The sequence below is a fragment of the Lotus japonicus genome, chromosome 1 (genome assembly GCF_012489685.1).
Source record: "Lotus japonicus ecotype B-129 chromosome 1, LjGifu_v1.2".
NCBI lineage: Eukaryota > Viridiplantae > Streptophyta > Magnoliopsida > Fabales > Fabaceae > Lotus > Lotus japonicus.
In genome coordinates this window covers 32,483,019-32,507,422 of record NC_080041.1, presented here as the reverse complement: position 1 = coordinate 32,507,422, position 24,404 = coordinate 32,483,019, and the positions used below count along the sequence as shown (strand labels likewise).

General features: G+C 40.6%; 2 protein-coding genes, 1 long non-coding RNA gene and 1 pseudogene across 4 annotated transcripts; 2 read left to right on the top strand and 2 right to left on the bottom strand.

The window, feature by feature from the left end:
* Positions 1-1,200: 1,200 nt before the first annotated feature.
* LOC130733102 (uncharacterized) lies at positions 1,201-2,130 on the top strand. The gene has a single exon (XM_057585176.1). It carries the CDS (start codon positions 1,201-1,203, stop codon positions 2,128-2,130), a length of 930 nt encoding a protein of 309 aa, XP_057441159.1.
* A 9,925-nt stretch (positions 2,131-12,055) lies between these two features.
* On the top strand, positions 12,056-13,019 carry LOC130731800 (uncharacterized). Its single transcript, XR_009016829.1, has 3 exons — positions 12,056-12,227; positions 12,463-12,519; positions 12,730-13,019. It is a non-coding gene; the product is annotated as an uncharacterized LOC130731800 (long non-coding RNA).
* A 2,877-nt stretch (positions 13,020-15,896) lies between these two features.
* On the bottom strand, positions 15,897-18,548 carry LOC130734432 (ADP,ATP carrier protein ER-ANT1-like; annotated as a pseudogene).
* A 652-nt stretch (positions 18,549-19,200) lies between these two features.
* On the bottom strand, positions 19,201-23,053 carry LOC130734431 (probable inactive receptor kinase At4g23740). 2 transcript variants are annotated; one of them, XM_057586859.1, is made up of 4 exons: positions 22,817-23,053; positions 22,517-22,578; positions 20,654-21,918; positions 19,201-20,178 (listed from the first exon to the last, which is right to left on the bottom strand). In XM_057586859.1, exons 3-4 carry the CDS (start codon positions 21,873-21,875, stop codon positions 19,532-19,534), a joined length of 1,869 nt encoding a protein of 622 aa, XP_057442842.1. In that variant the 5' UTR covers positions 21,876-21,918; positions 22,517-22,578; positions 22,817-23,053; the 3' UTR covers positions 19,201-19,531. The 2 variants fall into 2 exon arrangements, with proteins under 2 accessions (XP_057442842.1, XP_057442841.1); XM_057586858.1 differs by lacking the exon at positions 22,517-22,578 and having other exon boundaries at positions 22,817-23,052.
* Between the last annotated feature and the right edge of the window lie 1,351 nt (positions 23,054-24,404).

The following is a 24,404-nucleotide window of genomic DNA, read 5'->3' as shown; positions in this document are numbered from 1 at the left end:
AAAATTATTTAATGCTTCCTAGATAATAGAAAGTGACTTATATTTTGTAACAATTTTTTTTCAAAAAATGTGACTTATAATAGGGAACGGAGGGAATAAGAAATAAGAACTAGCATTGAAGATGCTCTAAGAAGTGATGAGTTTTTTAACACAACTAATAATAGATCAATAAATAATAACACCTCGTCTTCTGGGAATGTTGGACAAAATGATATAGGAAATATAAATCCAGGAAATAGCATTGATGTTGTTGGACACGGGTACTTAGCCAAGCCCAATTAATGTCTCCGGTAGTGACTCAAGAAAAAAAAAAGTTGTGTCAATTTAAAAAAGATTTTAATGACGAATTCTATTGTTGGTTTGATGGTGGATGGAGTGTGGGAGGAAGAACCAAGGAGGGTAAAGGCGGCAGTTCATAACTTTTTTGAGGATAGGCTAAAGCTTGATGGTGTGCGGTTCAATTCTTTATCTGAGAAGGACAATTTCGAACTGGTTGGTCCTTTGGAGGAGGCCGAGGTTAAGCAAGCAGTTTGGGAGTGTGGTGGGACTATGAGCCCGGGTCCAGATGGGTTCAATCAAGGTTGTTAAGGAATTTTGGCGGAGGGGGGCTTGGCCGCAGGGATGTAATGCTTCATTCATTGTTCTTATCCCGAAGGTTAAGACTCCTCAAGCTCTTAATGATTTTAGGCCTATATCGTTAATTGGTTGTATCTATAAGGTGGTTTCAAAGTTGCTAGTTATCAGATTGAAGTCGGTAATTGGGAAGGTGATTGATGAGCGGTAGTTTTCTTTTATGGGTAAACAGAATATGTTGGATAACGTGGTGATGTTGAATGAGGTGGTGCATGAGGCTAAGGTTAAGAAGTGACCGAGTATTATTTTTAAGGTTGATTTTGAGAAAGCTTACGACTCTGTAGAGTGGGGGGTTTTGGAATACATGATGGGGAGAATGAATTTTTGCGCAAATTAAAGTGGATTGGGTGGATCAAGAGATGCCTTAAATTTGCCACGGTTTCTATTTTGGTGAATGGGAGCCTGAGTGGTGAGTTATGTATGGAAAAAGGACTCAGCCACGACATATGCAGGTTCAACGTGAGGAGACGGATCAGGTGACTCCTCCTGCTCTGCCTCCACCTCCTCCTTCTCCAACACCTCTGTTTGCCCTCACTGCCGTCCTCGCCAGAGCAGCAGAGGTCACCAATGGCGTCAAGAGAAGAGACTCAGGCACCTCAGGCACCGATCTCCAGCCAAGATTGGAGGCGTCTGATTAGTAGTATTGACGATATACGACAGCGAAACGAGTATCTCCAAGAGCAGCTAGAGTATTACCGCATTGAGCAGCAAGATGAGGGAGAGCACGAGGCAGAGGCTGTGGCGGAGTTCGAACCATTTTCAGCGGCAGTGAGAGAAGTTGTCATTCTAGACAATATGAAGAATATAGTGCTGGAAACCTACAGTGGAAAGGCTGATCCCAAGGAGCACTTGCTGTATTTCAATACGAAGATGGTGATCAGCGCCGCTTCTGATGCGGTCAAGTGTAGGATGTTTCCAGCCACATTCAAAGGCACGACAATGGCATGGTTCATGACTCTACCACGAGGATCCATCACGAACTTTCGTGACTTCTCGTCCAAATTCCTTGTCCAGTTCTCGGCGAGCAAAACTAAGCAGGTGACGATTGAAGATTTGTATAATGTGCGTCAATCCGAGGGCGAGACTTGGAAGCAGTACGTGAAGTGGTTCAGCACTGCGTCAGTAAAGATAGAGGAATCCGAGCCAAATGCCTGCGCTCGCGCCTTTAAAAACGGATTGCAGCCAGGAAAGCTAAATAGTAAATTGAGCCGAAAGCCAGCCAAGTCAATGGCGGAGGTGCGAGCCCGAGCGAAGACGTACATACTCGACGAGGAGGATGCCGCTTTTAAGCGGAGGCGCGCGAAGAGAGAGACATGTCACCAGAAGACAAGCCAAGCAAGGAGAAAACAGAGGGAAGCAGAAGACGGGACAAGAAGGTTCGGACTGGGGAAAAGGTACCGAGGGAATCTTTGTATCCCAAAAAGGAAAATTTTGAGCGACGCCGGCCCTGGCATCAGGCTGACCCTCGTCGCTGAGAGGAGGCAGGAAAAAGCTTGAACGCCCACCTGACAGAGCTGCTACGTGAAGTTAAGGCGACGCATGCAGTTGAAGAGGGCGAAAGAAGGAATGACCCGCCGCGGGCAACGACGGACAAGACCAAGTGGTGTGAGTACCACCAATCAGCGGGACATGACACAGGGGATTGCTTTACTCTGAAGAATGAAATCGAGAGGCTCATCCGAGCAGGCCGGTCGCAGCTGAATGAACGTGGCGAACGCTGGAATGGAGAGCGACATCAGGGGAACATGTACAGGGGGTCTCGCCAACAAGATGAACGCCGACGAGAGGATCGTCGCCAAACGCCGACTACTGACAAAAAGGAGACGTTGGCTGCACGAAAGAAGGGAGCAGAGGAAACCTTTAATAAAGATCTTGAACCGCCGGTTGGCATGATAAATACAATTGCAGGTGGTTTCGGCGGGGGCGGTGCAATAACCTCAGCTAGAAGAAGACACGCTCGGGCGGTGACATCGGTGCAACAATACGAAACTCCTTTCGATTTCCAGCATCCTGACATAGTAATTTCAACGGCAGACTTTGAGGGGGTTAAGACGCACAAGGATGATCCTATAGTCGTCATGATCAGGATCAACAGTTTCAACGTCCGCCGAGTTCTTCTAGACCAAGGAAGCTCTGTTGATATCATCTACGGAGACGCATTCGATCAACTGGGATTAACGGATAAAGATTTAATGCCTTATACAGGGACTCTGGTGGGGTTTTCGGGCGAGCAAGTTTGGGTGCGCGGATACATAGAGTTGGATACAATCTTCGGGATTGATGAGAATGCCAAGCTCCTTCGTGTGAGATACCTCGTGATATAGGTCGTAGCTTCATACAACGTCATTATAGGAAGGAACACACTTAACCGTCTTTGTGTGGTGATCTCCACGGCTCACCTGGCGGTTAAATATCCGCTGATGTGCGGAAGAGTGGGAAAGATTGCGGTTGACCAAAGGCGAGCTAGAGAATGTTACAATAACTGCCTCAGCATGTACGACAGAAAAGAAGCTGGCGAGGGACATCGGTGTCATGAAATAGAGATTCAAGAGGGAAATCAGAACAAGAGGGGTAAGCAGGAGCGCAGGGTAGGAGAGATTGTCGGGGAAAAGGTAAAGAGACAACGGAAAAATCAAAGGCAAGCAAAAGAGGTTGAGGAAACAGAAAGAAAGGGACCGTTCACAGACATTAGGGCAGAGGAGCGCTGGGCAGGGATAGTTGATGATCTAGAAATGTACAAATTCAGTAGAGGAGTGTTTGCAATTGAGCCCAGGCTCACGTCTGAACAAGAACGACGTTTGGAAAAGTTGGTAGAGGAAAATTTTGACCTCTTCAGTTGGAGCCCTAAAGATATGGAATTCTGGGAACTTCCGCAGTTCAGGACACCAGCTTTGATAAGCAAGGGACCGAGCGTGCAGGAGAAAAGAAGGGCGGTGAGCCCAGGGGCGGACTTAAGAATTCTCCAACGCCAGGAGGGCGGGAAGAGAAGAACTGAGCTGTTTGGACAGGATTGGGATAAGCTAGAGGCAGAGCGAGGAGGCACAACCTACCGCATCAAGGATAAAGTTAAGGCCAGGGCGAGACAGCGGAAATCGGCGAGAGGAGAGGTCTTCAGGGGCAAGAAAGGTAAGAGGAGCGTGCAAGAGAGCGAGTTGATGACCCGCTGGCAAGAACGCCAAATCTGTGGCGGCGTGGAGTGGGTGGCAAGCACGGGATGAACAAAGGATGAGTTTCTGGGCACGATACTTTGACAGGGAAGTTCATTGACAAGGGCGAGAGCGCAACGGAAGGGTCGGATAAAAGCCAGTAAGATCAAAAGTCAAGATACACTCTTTTTCTCCGACACGGGAGTTTTTTAATGAGGCATTCCTCGATGTACAAAAAATCTTTTACAAATGAAATACAAAAAGGATATTCACCAACAATACTTCTAATTCAAGAGATACTGTCGCCCGGTGGGAAAAATTCCCCGAAGGTGGCAATCCCAACACGACCTTGATGTCTAGGGATTGCTCTGGGAAAGTCCGGCACGAACCGGTGTTATCCAAATAGCAACTCAACTAACACGTCACGTTCGCTCGGTGGGAAAAATTCCTCGAAGGTGGCAATCCCAACACGACCTTGAAGTCTGGGGATTGCTCCGGGAAAGTCCGGCGCGAAACGCTGACCTCTCGTTGGTGATGTGTGCGGGAAAGCGACTCATCCCCAAAATGGGGTGGGTCCCTTATCCCCTTAGTCTCCCCGAAATCTGGGAATACGAGGCCTCCCCGAAATATGGGCGAGAAACTAAACTAGGCATAAGTCTGGGTAAACCCATATGGCCATTGGGCCCCCAGCAGTGTAAGCCCTTGGTAGGATGAAACCGCCAAGGCCACACCTGCTCTTACAGGAAATATTGGTGTGAAAGAAAGCCTCAAAATGAGCAAAAGTCCTAGTTTCTTCGGCGCACCTTCAAATCGCTACACGAACGCAAGGCGAACAAAAAAAATTGCCTAAATGGCGACGGGCGAACAAAAATTGCCTAAATGGCGAAGGAAAGACGCAAGACGAAGTCAAAATAAAGAAAATATAACAACACTAATTCATTACAAAAATGATATTTACAAAAGATGACAAAACATAGTTATCTTTACATTGACATTTTTTCCCTCTCAATTTCAGCAGCAGCGAAATGCTCAGCGGTGAAGCCCGGAGGATCGTCAGGGCCAACAAGCCCATGTAGGGTAATCTTCTTGAAAGCTCCCATTCCATCAAGGTTAATTCCTTGATAGAGATGTTGGACTTGAGTCTTGGCAAGAAAGAAGTCGCGGCCACGCTCTTCCACGACCTCAGCCGCAACGTCAGCTACCAACCTGGCTTGAGAGGTCTTGGTCTTGGAGTCCATATCTGCGAGGGCCTGGTTTTCTGCCTCAAGTTGCGACCTCACGTCAGCCAGGGCTTCATTCGCCATTCCCAACTCGATCTGAAGAAAAGCGATCTCTTGGCCTTGAAGGATGCAAGTGGCCTTGCCGGCGTTGATTGACTCTGTTTTTGCCTTCACCTCTTCCTGAAGTTCATACCAATCCAACTCCAATTCATCCGTCCTCTCCTTGCAAGCAGCCATGTCCTCGTCGTAGTAACTCATCTCGACACCCACGTTGGTCAATTTCCTCGTTTGAGCTGCCACTTGGGTCAGCAACTTGTCCCATTCTTTGTGAGCTTCCTGCGTGGCAACGCGGTAACTGTCAGCCTCTTGTTGAAGTTGCTCCACTTCTGCGGAGGAAGTTGAGTCTTGAGATAATTGGGCAAAGAGGCACCCCGCTCGTAAGAGGTGGTTGAGGGCTTCCTGCGCTGCAATATCAAGGTCAGGAATCTCGACTGCTCTCATATCACCAAGGGAGGCGTTGGACAACATAAATGCGATGAGGGAAGGTTGTTGGCTCGCTGAAGGTCCCGCTTGGTCGCCGGAAATAACATGGTTGGTTTCTGCACTGGGGAGCAAAAGAATGGCGACCCTTGGGAGTTTGCACCTTCGTCCTGAGGGCTCGCCGGTCGGGCGAGAGATTCTCCAGCTGGGCCCGCCTCGGTTGGATCAGGAGAAGGAGTTGTTTGGGGAGAATTTTCAGAGGGTTTTAGACCAGCGGAAACCCCCTTCGGACAAGGTGAGGACTCATCACCGCCCACGTGTTTCGGCGTCTCTTCGCTCGCCAGGTGTGGGGCGGACGCTTCGTCAGCTGGAGGTTTCTCGCTTTTGTTTTTCTTCTTTTTCTCCGGGCGTGGGGCGGATGCTTCACTAGTCGAAGATTTCTCGCCTTTCTTTTTCTTTTTCAACTTTCGGGGCGAGAAAGTCTCGACCCCGGATTTTTCCTCTAAGCCAGGGTTAACTTCTTTGGATTTTTGGGACCTCTTCGGGGGGGAAGGGGGAGCGGCATCACCATGGAATCTGGGAGCTAGGTCGTCAGTAGGCTGCAATGGGGCAACACCCGGTGTAGCCTCATCAGTCCTAGCTGCGCCGGGAACGAGATCAGTTAAAGAAGATCCTTCGGCCTTCTTTGAAGGAAGAGTGGCAGCCTCGGCTTCAGAATCGGCAGCGACACGTTTCCTCTTGATCACCTGGGTATTGAAAACAGGAGGAAACTCGAGTGGATCGGCAGTTAGGGCGCGCTGCAGTGCGGCCGCAGTAAAGTCAATCCCTTCTAGGAGGGTGTGGAGTGTGTTTTCGCGAACGGCTTCGAGCAACTGGGAGCATTCCAGGATGGGGAACCCAGCGAGGAAGCAGAGGATGGCTTTGTCTTCACTGTCCAGTGATGCGTCGGTTGGTGGGGGAACGTCGCGGGGATCCTCGGTCCAGTAAAGAGGAAATGAAGCAGTCCCATCCCGGCGTGTGAAAGCTTCAGGATAGGAAGGGTGCACGATTACACGAAAATATCGGCGCCCGGGCCCCATCTTGATGTTACTCTTATATGGATGGAGACGCTGTCGACCCGTTCGAGACTTTAGGGATACCCACCCGGGAGTCTCAACTTTTAAGGATCTTGGTTCCACGCCATAGAAGTAAAAGAAATGGGAGGTTTTGGCCTCAAGGTTGATGGCATCACACAGGATCTCGTAGAATCGGGTGAAGACCCAAGCGTTCAAATGAAGTTGACTTGGGGCCACGTTGATTTCTCTAAAAACCTGGTAAAGAAAGGGGGAGAAGGGTAGTTTGATCCCCAGGTCAAGAAAGAAGTACTCATAAACGTAGAAGAAGTGGGGCTCTTCCGCGCCTTGCTCGAGTGTGCGGCATTTCCAGGGGCGGCGGCTGCTCAAGCCCCGGCTAGTAATGAGGACATCTTCGAGAGATTTTTCATGGCATAACCCTCCGACTCGGTGGGCCAACTCAGCGATAGATTTGTCGGTGGACAATTCGGAGGGTTGGCAAATAGCCTTCAGAACGGGTTCTCTGGTGGCGGACGGGCGGAGGGTAGAAAGAATTTTGTGCCAGAAGGCATTCTTTTCATTTTCATGAAGGGGATCGGCAGGAGGAGGAGTGGTCGGGGCGCGGGATGTTTGGGCGGGGCTTTGAAGTCGTGAGGATCTTTTGGTGCGGCGTTGAGGAGTCATCTTTTTGCAGAAAGGAACTGAGACGGAAGAGGAGAAGATGCTGAGGTAATAGCTTGGTTAGCTTTGCAAGGCTGTGGAGGGTTTCAAAAGTGGCAAGTGAGAGAAAGAAGTTGAATTTAAAGGTTAGGATAAGAGGCGGTTGGGAGAACGTGTCTCATCAGGGCAAAGGTGGAATGATTACCTCGGGAGACGTGACACAGATTTTGGGGAAGCGGGGGTGTTGCATTAAATGAAAGCCGCAACGGTTGCTGCCGATTGGTCGAAATTCAAATTGTTAAAGTTGTGATGTGACTAGAAGGGACATGTCAAAGGTAGCGGTTGAAATTTTGGGGATTCACCGACCCTGGCGTTATTTCAAGGCTTGGCGCGTGGGATGGACGCAACACGCGACAGGGTACCACGATTCAAAGCACGTGCGTAACCATGTTAAGGCGGGCGGACTAGAAGCCTTCGCCACAAGCCTGCTTGTGGACTTGGATCGCCTGGAAGAGGAGGGCACGACTGAAGATCCAGAGTGTTGATTGTAAAGGCTTTATTTACCAGGCCATGTTGGCCATTGTTTTTCACTTCTAGATTCTTAAGATTTTTTAGGTCTTTGTCAGTATTCTTAGGGATGTTGCCTTGTTTTTTGTTTAAAGACACACTTAGCTCTCATGCTTCGAGCTCGGTGTCTTGTGGACTTGTGGACTGGGCGAGACCCCAGGGTCCCTCGCCCAGGAAACCTGACCTTGGGCGGGGAACGCACCATGATCTTGGGCCTCCCTTCTCGAGGCCCAACTGGCCCACTTGGGTAAGTTAGAGGCGCCAAAGCCCAACCCCACCTCTATAAATAGGAGGAAAATACCAATTGCCAAGGGACTCTTAGCTCATTCGGAATAATAATAACATTGAAATTCAGTTACATTTTCTCTCTCTAAGCGGTTAGAGCCTCTCTCTCTAAGCATTCTCATCACCGTCCTCATACTTTGGGTACTACCTTCCCTCTCTATGTTCTAGCATGGAACAGTTTTAAAATAACTATTAGTAAATTAATTTTGTTGATTAGCTTATTTTTTAAGGGAGTCTATTTTAATTAAAATTATGTAGTCAATCAATTGTTTTTAACTTAGTTTTGACAAGTGATAAAAAATTAAAAATAGAGGTTAAATAAATTAAATAAATATTATTAAAAATATTGATTTCTCCAAAGTACACCAAACAGATCCTTAACGTGCAAATAAACACCAGATAACAACAGAATATGATTACTATCATATCCTGTCCACCAAACGAACCCTTAACGTGCAAATAAATTGTTAGGATTGTATGACTTGAATGATTTGATGATTTGAACATGTGTGGTGACCACTTCCAAAACACGAATGTAACATCCCTAAATCTCGGGGGTCAATTTATTAATATTTTTCGAAAAACGTGGACGAATTTTAGCCGAAATAAAAACCTTTTTGAAACATAGCTTAATAATAAAGAAGTAGTAACTTGAGAAATAGACTGAATAATTCATTTCATTAATAAAAGCTTTGGAAGCGTACAATGATTCTTTCAAATCAAACTCGGCTAACCCCCAAGTACAAACTCAATTATCACACTCAATACCCGACTCATAGGCTGCATGATCTCCAAGGCCTCCTCCAACGCTCGCATCACATCGTCTCGCTTCCTCGCATCCTCTGCTCTCGCCTATCCCTTAGTGGAACCATCAGTCGCACGGTTGATGCCTCGAGCCTTATCGTCGTCCACATCAAGCAGGTATATGGTCGCATCTCGACTGATCACACGCATGCTTGTCATCTATGCGTTAAGCGCCCCAAACAACAAACAAGGAAACCAACAAAGGTCAACTTCTAACACACACATATCATAGGTAGGGTATGCTTCCCTACCAATCACAAGTCCTGCCTCAAACTAACATTCACACATAAGGGAACTATATTTAGCTCTTAAGTTCACAATTACGGGGAACTAACTCATAGTTCTAAGTTATTGTTAGTCAATGCTCGTGCACATGCATGCAGACGTTTCGAATATCCATTAAGTCAATCCCTCTTGGAAAGGCAGGACTTACATAACTCCACGATCGGAGTTGGACACCTCCAACGCACCGCTGCCCAACAGCTTGATGATCGAGGTTGGACTTCTCCAACGCACCGTCGTTTCACATTCGTCTTTTGTTCAGGTCCATCCCCTGAACGTCACCACCGACTAGCCCAGTCCAGATCACAAGCTGTGGTCAACGAAGCCCACTCCAGGTCACTTGGCCCACATACGCATGCCATGCAAGTCAGTCGTCATCACTAGGCCCTAAGCCTTTTACGTTCATCTGATATGAACAAAATATCATAACATAGTAACTTGCATGCATAACAATAAATGTAGTTAACATCTTGGGCACATAAACATGTTCATAATAACACTAGCTAACATTTAGTACATCATCATCATATAGCATATCTAGCACTAATATCATCGATAGTCCTAGTATCATGCTTTCTAACAATCACAATCACAAACAATTTATTTAAGCTGAGGCCGAAGTGCCCTTACCTCGAAGGTACGCTTTCCTAAAAGTCTCGGGTTGCTCCTTGAAGCTAGGTCTACACTCAAAAAGGTCCTACCAACGAACGGACAGAGTAATGTTACGAATTAGTCAATCGTTAGCTATAGTATATCCCTTCCCCATATTTTCGAAAATATCTCCTTAAAATCTCGAAAAAACCAAAACTTCCTCTTTCGTAAGATCAAAACCTCATTTCTAAAATCATTTTTTTAAAGATCATAAGAACATCATACAAACATCAATAAATTCTTTAAGAAAAATCCACATATTCCCAAACATCTCTAAGCAACTCGATTAAAATCATTCTCTTCTGGATTTGGCAGATCAACTTAAGCTGCAACCATAGAGCATATTGAGAATGACCTTGCTCAAGGCTTAGAAACTAAACTAAGAACAAGAAAAATAAAAAGAAGATCAAGAGAGGGAGAGAGAGCTCACACACTAAGAGAGGAGAGGAGAGCTCTTGGATGTGAAGAAATGAGAGGGGGAAAGACTCTATTTATAGTGAGGTGTGAGAGCCAAACATTAAATGATTTTCTTTCTCCCCAAGAAGAGGCTCATATCCACGAAATTTTCAGCTCATTCTAGGGTTTATAGACTCTTCCAACCTTTCTTGATTGAATCCTCAAAATTTGGCTTATTTCCTAATTAAATCCCTTTTAAAACTATCATTTAAATCCTTAGCTTTTTAAATATTTAAAGCTGAATCCAAACGTTTGTAAATCAGATATAAAGAAGATCCTTAAAGGTTTCAAAAGTGTAAATATTCATCATCTATTAATTAAAAGTTAAAAGAATCAATCCCTTAAATCACTCATTTCATAAAAACCTAGTTAAATAAGGAAATAATTGGAAAAGAAGTCTCCTTAATTCTCCTCCAAGGCTCTTGGCCGTCCAACCTCACAATCTTCAGCATATTTTCTCCAAAAATATTTAAAAATAATAATTTAAATAAAACCAAAAAGAATTAATGCATCAATTACACAATTTCCCTCCTTAATGCATCAAATTTTGAATTCAAAAACCTTATCAATGATTTTGGCTCCAAAATTTTGTGCATCACTTCCATAATACCTCAAAAATATTTTCAGAATTAATTTTATAAATAAACCATAGTTTAAAAATAATTAAATACATTTTATTTAAATAAAAACTCATTTTATTTAAATAAAACCCTAAAAAAATAAAAATAAAAAGGAATATTCACTCATGGAATATCCTTAGAACCATGCCCATAATCTCCCCATAAGGTGTGGCCCACAAAATCGTCATCTCCGACTCGATTCGCCAACTCATCACCGCTATCGAGCCGATTTTCACCTAAAAGCCGTTCGAAAGTAATCCTAGCAATATTACAGTCAAAACGACGGTAATGACGAGTACATCGTCATCTAGATATTATTCAACTTCTCCACTATATCATACACTTGTTACTTCTCACCTTCTACTCACTAACAGCTACCATGGCTGAATAACTTCGGCATGTCTCAAACTTGACTCGTCCTAAGCACACCTTAAACCTTTACCTAAAAATATTAACCACGGTGAGGGAGTGACTACCAACATGAGTGATAGATAGGGTTATGCTTCAGGTCCCATTCGGACTACCAACCTTTCAGTTATTTCATGATCACTAACAAGCACATACACAAAATCATCAACCAATCATCTTTTGTTGTTTTAGTATGGGGGTTTGTTGACTCGAGAATATAATGGTATTTTCCTTGTGTTTTTATTTTCCTCGTGTTTTTATTTTATTTTGTTCTGATTGTTTCATAAGGAGAAGGCATTTTCTCTAAATACAAAATACCTTATTATAAATAAATAGATAGAATTTATACTAGTATTTGTTGCCATAATTTACTCAGAAACAAAATGATTTTATTTTTTTAAATAAACTAAATGATGAATATAATTACTCTTGGAAAAAAGTAAACTACATGGTTAACTAACCAGATTTTTAAGACGTGGGAGAAGCGATTTTTACTTAATTTAATTGATTGACGTGACATATTTTTAAGATTTGGATGTACAAAAAATTAATATCATCCCTACATCAGTCTTAATAGGGGTTGTCTAAATAACCCATGCTCAGTTTTGGGATATATCACCCATGACCTTGTTGTACCAGTTATATTGTGACACGTGGCACGTTATTATCCACATCACTTTTAATATTTTATTTTCGTAATATATATTTTATTATTTAATTTAATTCTAGAACAACCCCTACTAATTTAGCTAATAGCTTAGTACTCCTCCTTTTTTAAAAAATTAAAAAATATACCCACAATCCTCTTTCACGTTCTTCCTTTAGTTTCAAAAGAAAAAAAAAAACGTTCTTCCCTTTGCCGGCGGCAACCGCGACCTAGATCGACGTGGTGTGGTGGTGGACGCTTCTCTAACCAGCATGCCAAAGTCGTTTGCCTCTTCTTCTTACGTCCTTCTTGAACCGGTTTGTTTTTCTTCAATTCAGTTGTTTACACAGTTTACAATTTCAATTTTTCTATACTGTTTTTATTTCAGTGGTTGATTGTTTCCATGGAATTTTAAGACTTTAATATGAGTCTAGTTTCTTTTCTGCAATTGTGGCGTTGCATTTCTACATTTGTACAATCTGATTTTTATGATGCCCTTAAGCTGTTCGATAAAATGCTTCATTGAAGTGTCTTTGTTCAATTACTTTGTAGTAAGAATGGTGTTAATCCTGGCTCTGAGTTTCCGATGGCATGTGATGAAGCAAACAAGTATGGTGATATTTTTACCTACGTTTTTATGTTTCTGTTTTGAGTACCATGTTTTGTTATTCTTTTGTGCTTTCTTCTTCTTCTTTTTTTGACTCTAGGTACTGTTCTGTTACTTTTTATTTGTACTATCTACTCACTTGTAAGAGTTTGTTTCTAATATCCTAGTTGCTAATTTCTTGTTTTCCTTGGCTGGGTTTTGAGCATATTCAGCAGGTGGAATCTCACATGACCTCTCTTTTTATGATGCTAAGGAGCTGTTTTTCGAGCAGAGTTGTTTTTCGCCTCATCTGGTTCCCTGTTTTGCTGTTTATTTTTTCTGCAACCTTAGGAGCTGCTGCAGAACACGTTTTCTATGTGACCGAAGAGCACACATCAAGAAATCACAATGCCTTAGAACATACCTTGTAGCCACTTTATCAGATTTTCTGTGACACAGTATAATGAGTACAGAAACTATTTTTCAAAGTTGAGGATTTGAAAAAATTGAGGATTTTTCTGAAGCAATATTTGGTAAATTTTAGGTATCTGTTTGAAATTCATAATGAGGATTTGAGAATGAGAATCTAAGTGAATCAATTGAAATCTGTAACGCACTTGATTTGGGGTAAATGAAAAAGGATACATGGTTGAGATTCATGGAAACACTGAGATATATATGATAAAGGATTTGATGTCTCTTTTAAAACGGAAACTTAATATACATGTTACATGTTTTGTTTTTTAAAAAATAGTTACATGGTTGAGATACTTACAGTGGAAGCAAGGCAAGATCCACGGAAATTTACTGTCAAAAAAAAAGATCCACGAAAATTTGTGTTGACTTGGATATTAAATTTAAGGATGAAGGTAGTGTTTGGCCCAATTTATTTTTGACTTTTAAGCTCTTTTTTTTTGTTTGAAAGTGACTTTTAAGCTCTTAAAATATAAGTTACTTATTTTTTTTACAAAGAAAATATAAAAAAAGTGACTTTTAAGTAAAAAGTTAAACGAGTGAGTTTTTTTTAAATAAAATGTAGAGACATCACCTTTATCCTCCACCACCACCACCACTTCTACCATCATGTCCACCACAACCGTCCACTACCACCATCGTTACCCCCGGCACGATCACTACCACCTTCATAACCACCGCCATCACATCCACTACTACCGCCACCCTCCACCACCACCTCTACCATCACTTCCACCACATTGTTGCCACTTGCACGACCACCGTCACCACCACTGCCACCACTCCATTGCCACCACCACCATCACCTACTGTTATCGCCACCCTCCACCACCACAATCGGCCACCACCACATCGTCGCCACCTGCACGACCACTGTCACCACCACCGCCACCACTCCATTTCCACCACCACCGTCATTGCCTCCACCACCGTCACCTCTACTGCGACCGCCACCCTCCAACACCACCACCACCACCACCATCTCTACCATCACCTCCATCACAACCGTTCACCACAACCATGGTCGCTTCCACGACTACATCACCACCACCTCAATAGCCATGACCACCATCACCTCTATAAGTTTATTTAAATATGAATGACATTATTTTAGTTACTTTGGTTAAGGCATATTTATTGGTTTAAATAACCCTTAATATCCAAACAAACTCTTTTAAATATGTTGTGGTGGTAAGTTATGTAGGTGACGATGACGTTGTTGGTGGAGGGTTGTGGAGCCGATTTTGGGGGTGGAGGGTGGTGGTGGAGGGTATTGTGGTGGTGAAAGTGTTGTAGGAGGTTGTTGTTGCAGTATTGGTCGTGTTGTAAGGTGATGGTGGTGGTGGTGGCAGTTGTGGTCGTATAGTGGTTGTAGAGGGTGGTGGCAGTGTAAGAGTGCGATGGTGGAGGTGTCGAGGTGGCGTTAGTGGTGATAACTTATATGGTCATGCATAAAACAACATATCAAACGAAACCTAATGTGTTGTCACTACCACCCCAACCTACACTGCTTCCGTTACCACTATCAACGAAACTACCTCCCCTACCTTCATCATTGCCACCACCATCACCAACATTCTTACAGTCGTAGTCGTCGCCTTTACCACCTTCACTAACGTAGTCGCCACCTTTACTGTCGCCAGAGCCGTGTATAGACATTTTGGGGCTTAAGGTGAAAATGTTAAAGTGATTTTCAATCGACAATAATCTTAAAGAAACTTAATATATTAATCTTCTATTTATAGTACTAATTTTTTGTTTTGTTTTGGGATCTAAGGCACATGCCTAAGTGGCCCTTACGGTATCAACGACTCTGACAGTCGCTAGCGTTGTCAATCACTACTGATGTCGGTAGTGATGGAGGTCGTTTCGGGCGTGACTTAGCGGTAGATGGCAAAGGTGGTGGTGGAAATAGCAGTGGTGGTGGTGATGGAAATCACACGTTGGTAGTGAAATATAACATTAAAGTAAGGTGGTCTAGAACAAACCTTTCACTCGAAACACTCATCAAAACTAGTTAACCTATACACATAATGACCAGTGGTAGAGCTAGATTTTTTTTTTCACATGTCTCAATAAAATTTCAATACCTAAATTAAATACTTATTAATCAATAATACACGCATATGTTCATAAGAAAAATCAAAGATTCAATTAATTCATATAATATGAATATTAGAAATTTATTATGAGTTATGTCAATATTTTAAAAATTTGCTTCTCAATTTTGTATTCTCTCCACACATATATACATAGGGATAAAATCTGTTTAAAAATATATATAGCTGTTCTCATATATATACCTTTTAATAAAACTGTTTAAAAATATGTAGATGATGAGATGTCAAATAAATAAAACAAATATTTAAATAGGGATAAAAATTTGGAAATTATACACATTTGCCCAGCATGCTAGGTAAAAGAATAATAATGTAAAACTATTTCTCAAAATTGCACTGGGTATGCTTCGAACCCTGTACACGGGAGGCCTTATAAAAAGACTCTGTCACCAGGACTCCACAAGTTATAGTCTTTGTTTGCACCGTTTAAGTATATTACTTATGTTCTATATACAAAAAAAATATATTATATAGATCATATAAAATATTTTTTGGTTAAACAAAGCATTTAAATTTATAAAGATTGTGAAGTTTACCATTTTACCAATTTTAATAAGATCATCAAAGTTGCTGCTGAGCATAAGAAACGGTGGGAAAAGAGTCAAAGACATAGCACAACAATGCCATCCACTTACTATAATTAATATAACATCAACATCAACATAAAATGAACTTAAAAAAAAAACATCAACATAAAATGAGAAAATCAATATTTTAAATGTTAGTATGTGTCATTTTGGACATAATAAAATGCTATATTATTTTTCTAATTATTCAGACATTGCCATTTATCTAGGTGTAGAAGGTTTAAAATTTGGCAAAAGAATTTGTAAAATACAGCTACAATCAAGAGTTCAGCATTAAGCATCAATATAGCTAGCAGAATCCAGGGTAAATGTTTGTATTTGGCAACATACCCCGTGGAACAGATCAAACAGATTACACTAAAAAATCAGTTAAAAGTATAGAGTATCAACTACATGTTTTTTGGTTGGCTGTGAATTATAGACCTTTTCTATAAAAGTAGTAATGCTTACCTAAAAAGGCCCAACTAAAACAAGGGGCTTCATAGTGTCATAGATCCCAAAGTACATCCCTCGATACATGGTGATTCCTAATATTGAATCCCCAAATCCCCTGTACAAGCCAGCAATTCCGTCAATTGATAAGGTTTTATGGTAAACATCAACTACTCCTTTAAACTGGCGCTGATCAGTAGCACGGCACTCCAGTGAATCAATAGCCAATTGCGTACGTGCATAGTCTAAATGATACAAAAGCAGTGAAGTAGTCGCTCCTGCCGCACTGCCTGAAGCCACATTCCCAGCAAACCATTTAATTTGCCCGTCTTTCTTTTTGGACTATCAAAGATGCTTTTGAAGTAACCTTTGAATGCAAAATTGAAAGCCTATAGACCAATTAACTCTTTGCTCAAACACTATACTATTTCTAATACATAAAAGAAAATCATTATTTGAGAAACATGATCACATGAGTTGATGGGAATAGAAAGCAGTCAAATTAATGGTTTCTCTTCTATATGTATGAGCCACTATTTTATATAAGCGCAGATGCCCAGCTAATGATATTTCACATGTGATGACAGGAAAAACACAAAGCATGTTCAGGGGGAATAATGTACAAAACTACAAATTGGACATGATCACATATCAAAGAATGTGATTATTTGTCAGGTACATATTATATCATGCCATAAAATAACTATGTATAAGAAAATGCGATTAGTCTAGGCTCTGAGATATATAATTTTCAATTTAATAGTGAATTAGGCAGACAAAAGGCTAGGATGGAAGAGAAGTTATCAAATATTCGTCTTACTTTAATATCTAAAATCAATGGATGACAACAAATATAAAACCCATGAACACAAGAATTTACGGCTATTATGTGATGCCCATTTTTATTTTTTAGTGAGCTGCACAAGAAATAATTACCTGATACATTTAATGGTATATAACTACATATCAGCATCCCACATAACATGTCATGTTCATTCTTTTGATTTCTTTTCTTTTCTTCAAAGATAATGTGTATGATATCTTGAAAGAAAGAGGAGATTAAAATGGTGTATGTGGGGATACAGTTCTTGAACAGTAATCAGAATGTCAGTAAAGTGAATAACTCACCTGTGTGGGGAAATATCTTATAACATTGGCCCGGTTACCTCTCCAAAAAAGCAATCAGACCCTCTTCCAGGAAAACCCTTTTAAAGCCATTTGACACACCCAGGTATGGTTTTTTGAGTCGTCCTCTTTTGATCAATTCATTTCAGTTTTGCAATAAAAGCTTGGCTCTCTCAATTGGTGCCACTGCACTCTCTGATATGATTGCTGCAACTCCTCCCATGACAAAATCCTTTGAAAATCTTTCATATTGCGTAGATGTTACCATCTTTTTTGGACTCTTGTCTCTAATCCTGGCAGAAGTAATAGAAACTTGATCAGCAAAAAAAAGGGCATGAATACCTATGAGATGAAATTACAAATAGATAAAAGTGACACTGGCGTTAAGCGAAAAAAGCAGGTCAACCTCTCAGACTCCTTTCAAACGAGAAAAAAGTGCAGGAAAGAAAAGAAAAACAGTGAAACTTGAAGATCTCTAAGAATGTGGTAGCTGATTCAGTTCGGTTCATAGCAAACAAATTGCTAAAAAGAAGGAGTGGCCACCTCAAGCAAACATAATGATGTTGATGTGAAATTCCGATGCAGCAGACACAACAACACATACAGCAGCAATACCATAATCAATCCAAATCAGTAATTCAAAAGGCAAAAGAAAAATTGAAAGATGGATAGTGAAACCCTTAATAGGTGAGAGGAAAACCAAGAGAATTTGACAGCTTTGTGAAGAACCATGACATGGGAACAACCTTCCAAGGCCAGCCAACAAATGAAACACTTCAATGACATCTTGACAATCTTCGATGTCACAGAAGACACCAACTAGTTCAACATGAAAAAAGCATGATATGTAATCATTCGAAACTCAGAGCCAGGATTGACACCAATCTTACTACAAAGTAATTGAACAAAGACACTTCAATGAAGCATTTTATCGAACAGCTTAAGGGCATCATAAAAATCAGATTGTGCAAATGTAGAAATGCAACACCACAGTTGCAGAAAAGAAACTAGACTCAGATTAAAGTCTTAAAATTCCATGGAAACAATCAACCACTGAAATAAAAACAGTATAGAAAAATTGAAATTGTAAACTGTGTAAACAACTGAATTGAAGAAAAACAAACCAATTCAAGAAGAATGTAAGAAGAAGAGGCAAACGACTTTGGCATGCTGGTTAGAGAAGCGTCCACCACCACACCACGCCGATCTAGGTCGCGGTTGCCGCCGGCAATGGGAAGAACGTTTTTTTTTCTTTTGAAACTAAAGGAAGAACGTGAAAGAGGATTGTGAGTATATTTTTTAATTTTTTAAAAAGGGAGGAGTACTAAGCTATTAGCTAAATTAGCAGGGGTTGTTCTAGAATTAAATTAAATAATAAAATATATATTACGAAAAAAAATATTAAAAGTGATGTGGATAATAACGTGACACGTGTCACAATATAGCTGGTACAACAAGGCCTTGGGTGATATAACCCAAAATTGAGCATGGGTTATTTAGACAACCCCGTCTTAATATTATTTTAATTATGTGAACATATTAATATTTTATTCAATGAATGTAAGTCGCAGTGGTTAAAGTGATTGTTTGAACCCTTGAAGTAGAATGTTAAATTCTTAAGAGGTACATTCATTAGAAACCTTGAACATTTATCACACCCAAGTTAAATATGATTATCTCATTAGAAAATACATATAGAATATGGTTAAAAAAACATATTACTATTTTATTAAGGTCTAGATCTAGTTATATTTGATTGTGTTCTTAAGGAGAGGACATTTGGGGAGCCCAACCCCACAATCACGGAACAAAAAGAAGATTCGTTACGACGCTATGTCAAAACAATGGACCCTACTTGAGTTTGACAATACCTACCTCGAGTAGCGCTTAAGGACTTGGCGCCAATTCTGTTACCAACTCTACACCCACTAGATCAGCAGCACCATTGCTCAGTGAAGGAAAAATATAAATTAAAATTGAGGCAGGAACTAAATTACATCATTAACAACCAGAGTTTTCCCAATAAGGTGTTGATCTCGTGATAGGTAAACAAGATCACGTAAATGTGATGTCACAAGATTGAACTCCAAAAAATCATTTGTTGGGAGATATCATTATCATATTCCGAACAGGTTAACACTGACAAGAACCTTAAGAAAAAACTAGAGTTTTAAATCGTTGTTGCAGTTGCCAATGTTGGGACTCTAAAACGCATTATGTTGGGGTGGCAAGTGCGCTTGCGGACCATAATTTGAAACTCTGCTAACGACTACGTACTACAAAAAAACAAATGAAGGTCAATGTGGAAGAGGCGTAGAAGGTGTCTCAATTGCATGAGGAGTTGGAGTAGAACATTCTGATCTAGATTCAGTGTCAGTGTGATGAATTTCCTCTACCATTCTCACCACCTCTGCCATTGTTGGTCTCTGATCTGGTATCCTCACAACACAAGCCATCCCTATTTGTAGCATCTCAACCATTTCTTCCTCTACATTTGGATACCTCAGTAATTCTACATCAAACACTTCCCCAGTCCACTCCTCTCTAACCACAGAACTTACCCATCTAACCAAGTGGAAAACCTCCTCACCTCCTGTGGCATGTGTTGTGGGATTTTTCCCTGTTAGAAGCTCGAGAAGCAGCACCCCGAAACTGAACACGTCTGATGCCGGTGTTGCTTTTCGAGGATCGGTTGCTTCCGGTGCGCGGTACCCTGTGGCTCGCAATGCTGGTGCGGATGCTGGACTCATCAATGTTGCTAGACCAGTATCAGATAGACAACCGTATTCTTTGGAGTTGAGGAAGATGTTTGAGGCTTTTATGTTTCCATGGATTAGTTTTCCTCCTTGTAGAGCATGGATTTGGGCAATACCTCTTGCTGCACCAATTGCTATTCTCAACCTGCTTTCCCAGTCTAAACAGATTCTGTTCACCCCTCTTTTGCCTGCAGATGGACATGCCAAAGCATAATTCACATTAGAAATTTCTACAAAAATCTCAGACAATTTACACACGCGTCACAGGCCGGATTTGGGTCCTTTTGTGTACCTTAAAGAGAGTGATAAACACAAAATTTCAACCACTCAACAACATAAGAGAATCTAATTCTGTTGGAAAACACATAGTTCCACTGAGTTAAATATAAAAGTCTCATCAGATGCAACAAATGAATATTAGCCAAAATCCTGCTCTTGATCATATTAACTGTATATCACCATTCAAGAATGGAAGGAAATCAAAATAATGACCTGAATTTAGGTGCAAAAGGCGTTTTTCTCAGCTTCCTTTTGACTGATTTGTTCAACTAACCAACATAAAAAATTCTAATTTAGAACAACACTTGTATGTTCTACTAAGAGATTTGAGACACTACATAGGAGGAGCAGATGAAATAAAAAATGTTAACAGAAGTAACATACCATGCAACATTGCTGAGACACTGCCCTGTTCGTAGTAATCATATACCATAAGTTTCTCCTCCTTTGAATAGTAATAAGCCCTTAGTGCAGCTACATTCTCGTGCCTAATACTCCCTACTATCTCCATCTGCTGTTCAAACTCTCGTTTCCCAACCGTGACCTCCTTCAACCTCTTCACCGCCACGGTTGTCGCATCCTCTAGAGCAGCCTTGTACACTGTACCAAGCGTTCCCTTTCCAAGAACCTCAGCTGATGCTCTCAACAGGTCCTCAAGGTCGAACGCGAGACTGCAACCCTCAAAGAAGACAACTTTGTTCTTGTGTCTACTCTCAGAAGCTTCTTTTTCCTCAGAGACTTCCTTTTTCTTGAACTTCAGTCCTCCTTGTTCACCATGTTCTGCAGATCGCAATTTAAGACCCTGATAGCAACACAAGATCATGAAAGCTGCGATCGCCGTAGCAAGTCCCAGCACGCAACAACCAATTATGATTCCCAACAATGCTGGTTCACCAAGTCTTTTTCTTTTCCTTCTTGGATGAGGAAGTGCAGATGTAAGATTGTTACCAGAAAAGGCCAAACTAGGAAATCTCTGAAGGGATTTAGGCACAACCCCACTAAGGTTATTGTTGGCCAAATTGAGCTCTTGCAGGGTAAGAATATTGAGATCAGGAATTTCACCTGAAAGTAAGTTGTTGTCTAGGGCTAAAGAACTGAGATGAGTCAAAATTGACAATGAAAAGGGGATGCTCCCATTAAAAGAATTGTGGGAAAAATTGGCAACAGTGAGATTGTGCCACACTGAAAAATCTGATGGCAATGGACCAGAAATTTTGTTCAATTGGAGGTAGAGATAGCTCAAATTCTTTAGCATAGAGAAACCAAAAGGGAAAAAACCAGTTATATTGTTTGATGCAAGATTAAGAGTTTGGAGTGCTGAGAGGCGATCAAGTGTGTTGGGTGGGATTGGACCATTCAATCCTGTTCTTGGTAGTTGAAGAGCTATAACTCTGGATTGGTCAGTGTTGCAAGTAACTCCTATCCAATTTTTGCATACAGAAGAGCTCTTTCCCCAGTTTAGGTGACTAGAGTGATTAATGTTGTGAAGGAAATCAAGCAAAGCTTGTTTATCTTCAACTGGTGCAGCTTCAACACTAAAGAACATTGCTCCCACCATAATTGCTGCAGAGTAAATGAACAAGAGGTCTAGCTGCTTCTTATCCATTTTCTAGCTTGAAGAAGATGAATGTATAGTATCTTTTGGAAAGCTGAAATAACAAAGACAATTGAGTAAGAGACTTGTTAGATTGCAGAGTATGTATGTTACTTAACATATTTGAGTTATTTTCTTGGATTTAGATCTATAAAGGCTAAACAAGATTACACTATTAAAGTGTCTTTTGGGTCAAAGTAAGCAGCTCTTGTTTGACATGGAGAATCGCTTTAGTAGCTATTTTTTGGTTCACCAACTTTGTTTGATTCCCCAGCGAATGCAACAAAAACGATGTAAACCAAACTTTGAAACTAAAATTGGACTAATCAGCAGAAAAAATATACCATATTGTGGAACTTAGAAACAGCAATTCGACAAACATTTCCGGTGCATAAAAACGGAACTAATTATCCTAAAAGTTTAAATTGTTGGGTAAGGGTCACATAAATAATTTTATATTATTATTTGTAACACTAAATATTTCAGAGAGAAGGGAAACTCATAAACCATGGTTTTCAAAATTTATCACAACTAGTACAAAATGCAGAGAAAGCCAGGAATTTCCTACACAACCACATCATGGAAATTCTATAGCAAGCAAAGTGGTGAATTGGGGGCTAAGCAAGAAAATAATAGGCCCAGGACACCAGTACCTTTTCATGTACTTGTTCATCTGGTTTCACAAGTTGTTAGAAGATGAAAATCCCAACTGGGTCTGTTTGCAATGATGGTATTGTTAGAAGTTAATTAAGATTTTCTGGTATGTACTTTGATAGAAACTGCAGCATAACATCACATGCAAAAAAATAAATTTAAGAGAAGCTCAAGGCTAAAGATATTTTATCCCACAAAGAATAGGAGGTGGCATGTGGAGGAACCCATTGGAGTAATGAGACAAAATTAAGACACTAAATCAAACTTAGAAGCTACAGAACCTTAAATATAAGTCATACCCGAACTGTAACTACTCCTATTGGTGCTTCTCGTCCTTCTCTTTCTGCTTGGTTTCTAATGTTTTCTGAAAGAACTTCCTGTGGCTCTGTCTTTGGAGATGTGAATGGGGGAAAGAATGGAGAGCTTCAATAATAAAGCAAAATGCCGGTTGAGCGAGAAGAGGAGGGGTGACCTCATAATCTTTGTCTTGAGCTCAGTTTACACATTCTTAGGTGACCCATGTGCTACAATATAGCATAGTCTATTAGATTAGATTCTACCATTGATTTAGCGTTAGTCAAATAATGATGATTCAACTTTGAATGAAGTCTTTTTTTAATTAATGGGATGTAAGTTATTACAATTTAGTTTCTAATTATATTCCAAAAGCTCATTAACCGTGTGGAAATTGCTCTACATGTTATAAGAAGTTATTTTGTTATATATCTAGTCAAATTGAAATTTTTTAACCTACTTTCTTACTCTTATGATTGAACATTTCGAGTGTAGAATTTACAGGAATAAACACTTGTTAACCTCATATATAAATGATCTTTAAATAAAAATCTAAAATCGGCTCTAATATATCATATTAGAATTTGTGTTAGAGCAAACTCTATTCCAAAAACTAGGTTAGGAATGAAAATTACTCTACACTTTATACCAATTTCATTTGCCATAATGTATGAATTCTTCAATATTTATGTAGTTTGTGCCAATCAAAATAGTTAATACAGTCGTTGAAAAGTTTGATAAATGATAACTGGAGAAAAGCCTACACGCGTAGGTTTTGGTTAAACAGTAGCTGGTTTATCTTTTAGTGCACATTATGATATTATGATATATATGATATATGATAACCAAAAAACATAAAGAAAAAAGAAGAAAGAAGTTAAATGTGTTGAATAATTTGGATCGGATTAGGACTGCATCAACATCATAAAATGAGGAAATGATGTTGCTTCACCGAAAGAAGGGGAGTTACATTGGTAGTTTGGTGTTATTAGGCACCACCCTATCATAGGTTTGCATTTCAAAATTTTATATGACATATCGCTGTGGCCTGCGGACAAAGTATGCAAAATTTTAGTAACCAATTGCGTCCGTTGATCACAAATTTTCTAGTGCATGCTTAAATTGGATTATGAAAATGTGAGCGTCAATTACTCAGTGAAGTTAGTCATTAAACTTGCTTTTCAAAAAAACATTAGTCATTGAACTTAAGAAATACCTCTAGTCGTCACTAATGTTGGAGATTGTCGTTTAAAATAGTATCTACCTCTTAAAATGTCAATTAACGTTAACTAATTGAGTGATGTGGCTAGTAATGTGCCACGTTGGCTTGGCATTAAGGTGCGGTTGGTTTAAATGAGTTTGAGTTTTAGGGTAGTTGTGTGAGTCAGTTGAGAAACCAATATTACGATTTCCTAATCAAGGAGTGGTGTGGATAGCTCATATGGTTGAGCTAAGGGTAATTGCAGGTGAATGATCAAGGTTCGACCCCTAAGGAAGGATAATTTGTACTAATTTACTAACAACTAACATTTGCCTATTAAAAAAAACGATTTCCTAATCAAGCGATCACTCGAGGAAGAGACTATGTTCGTT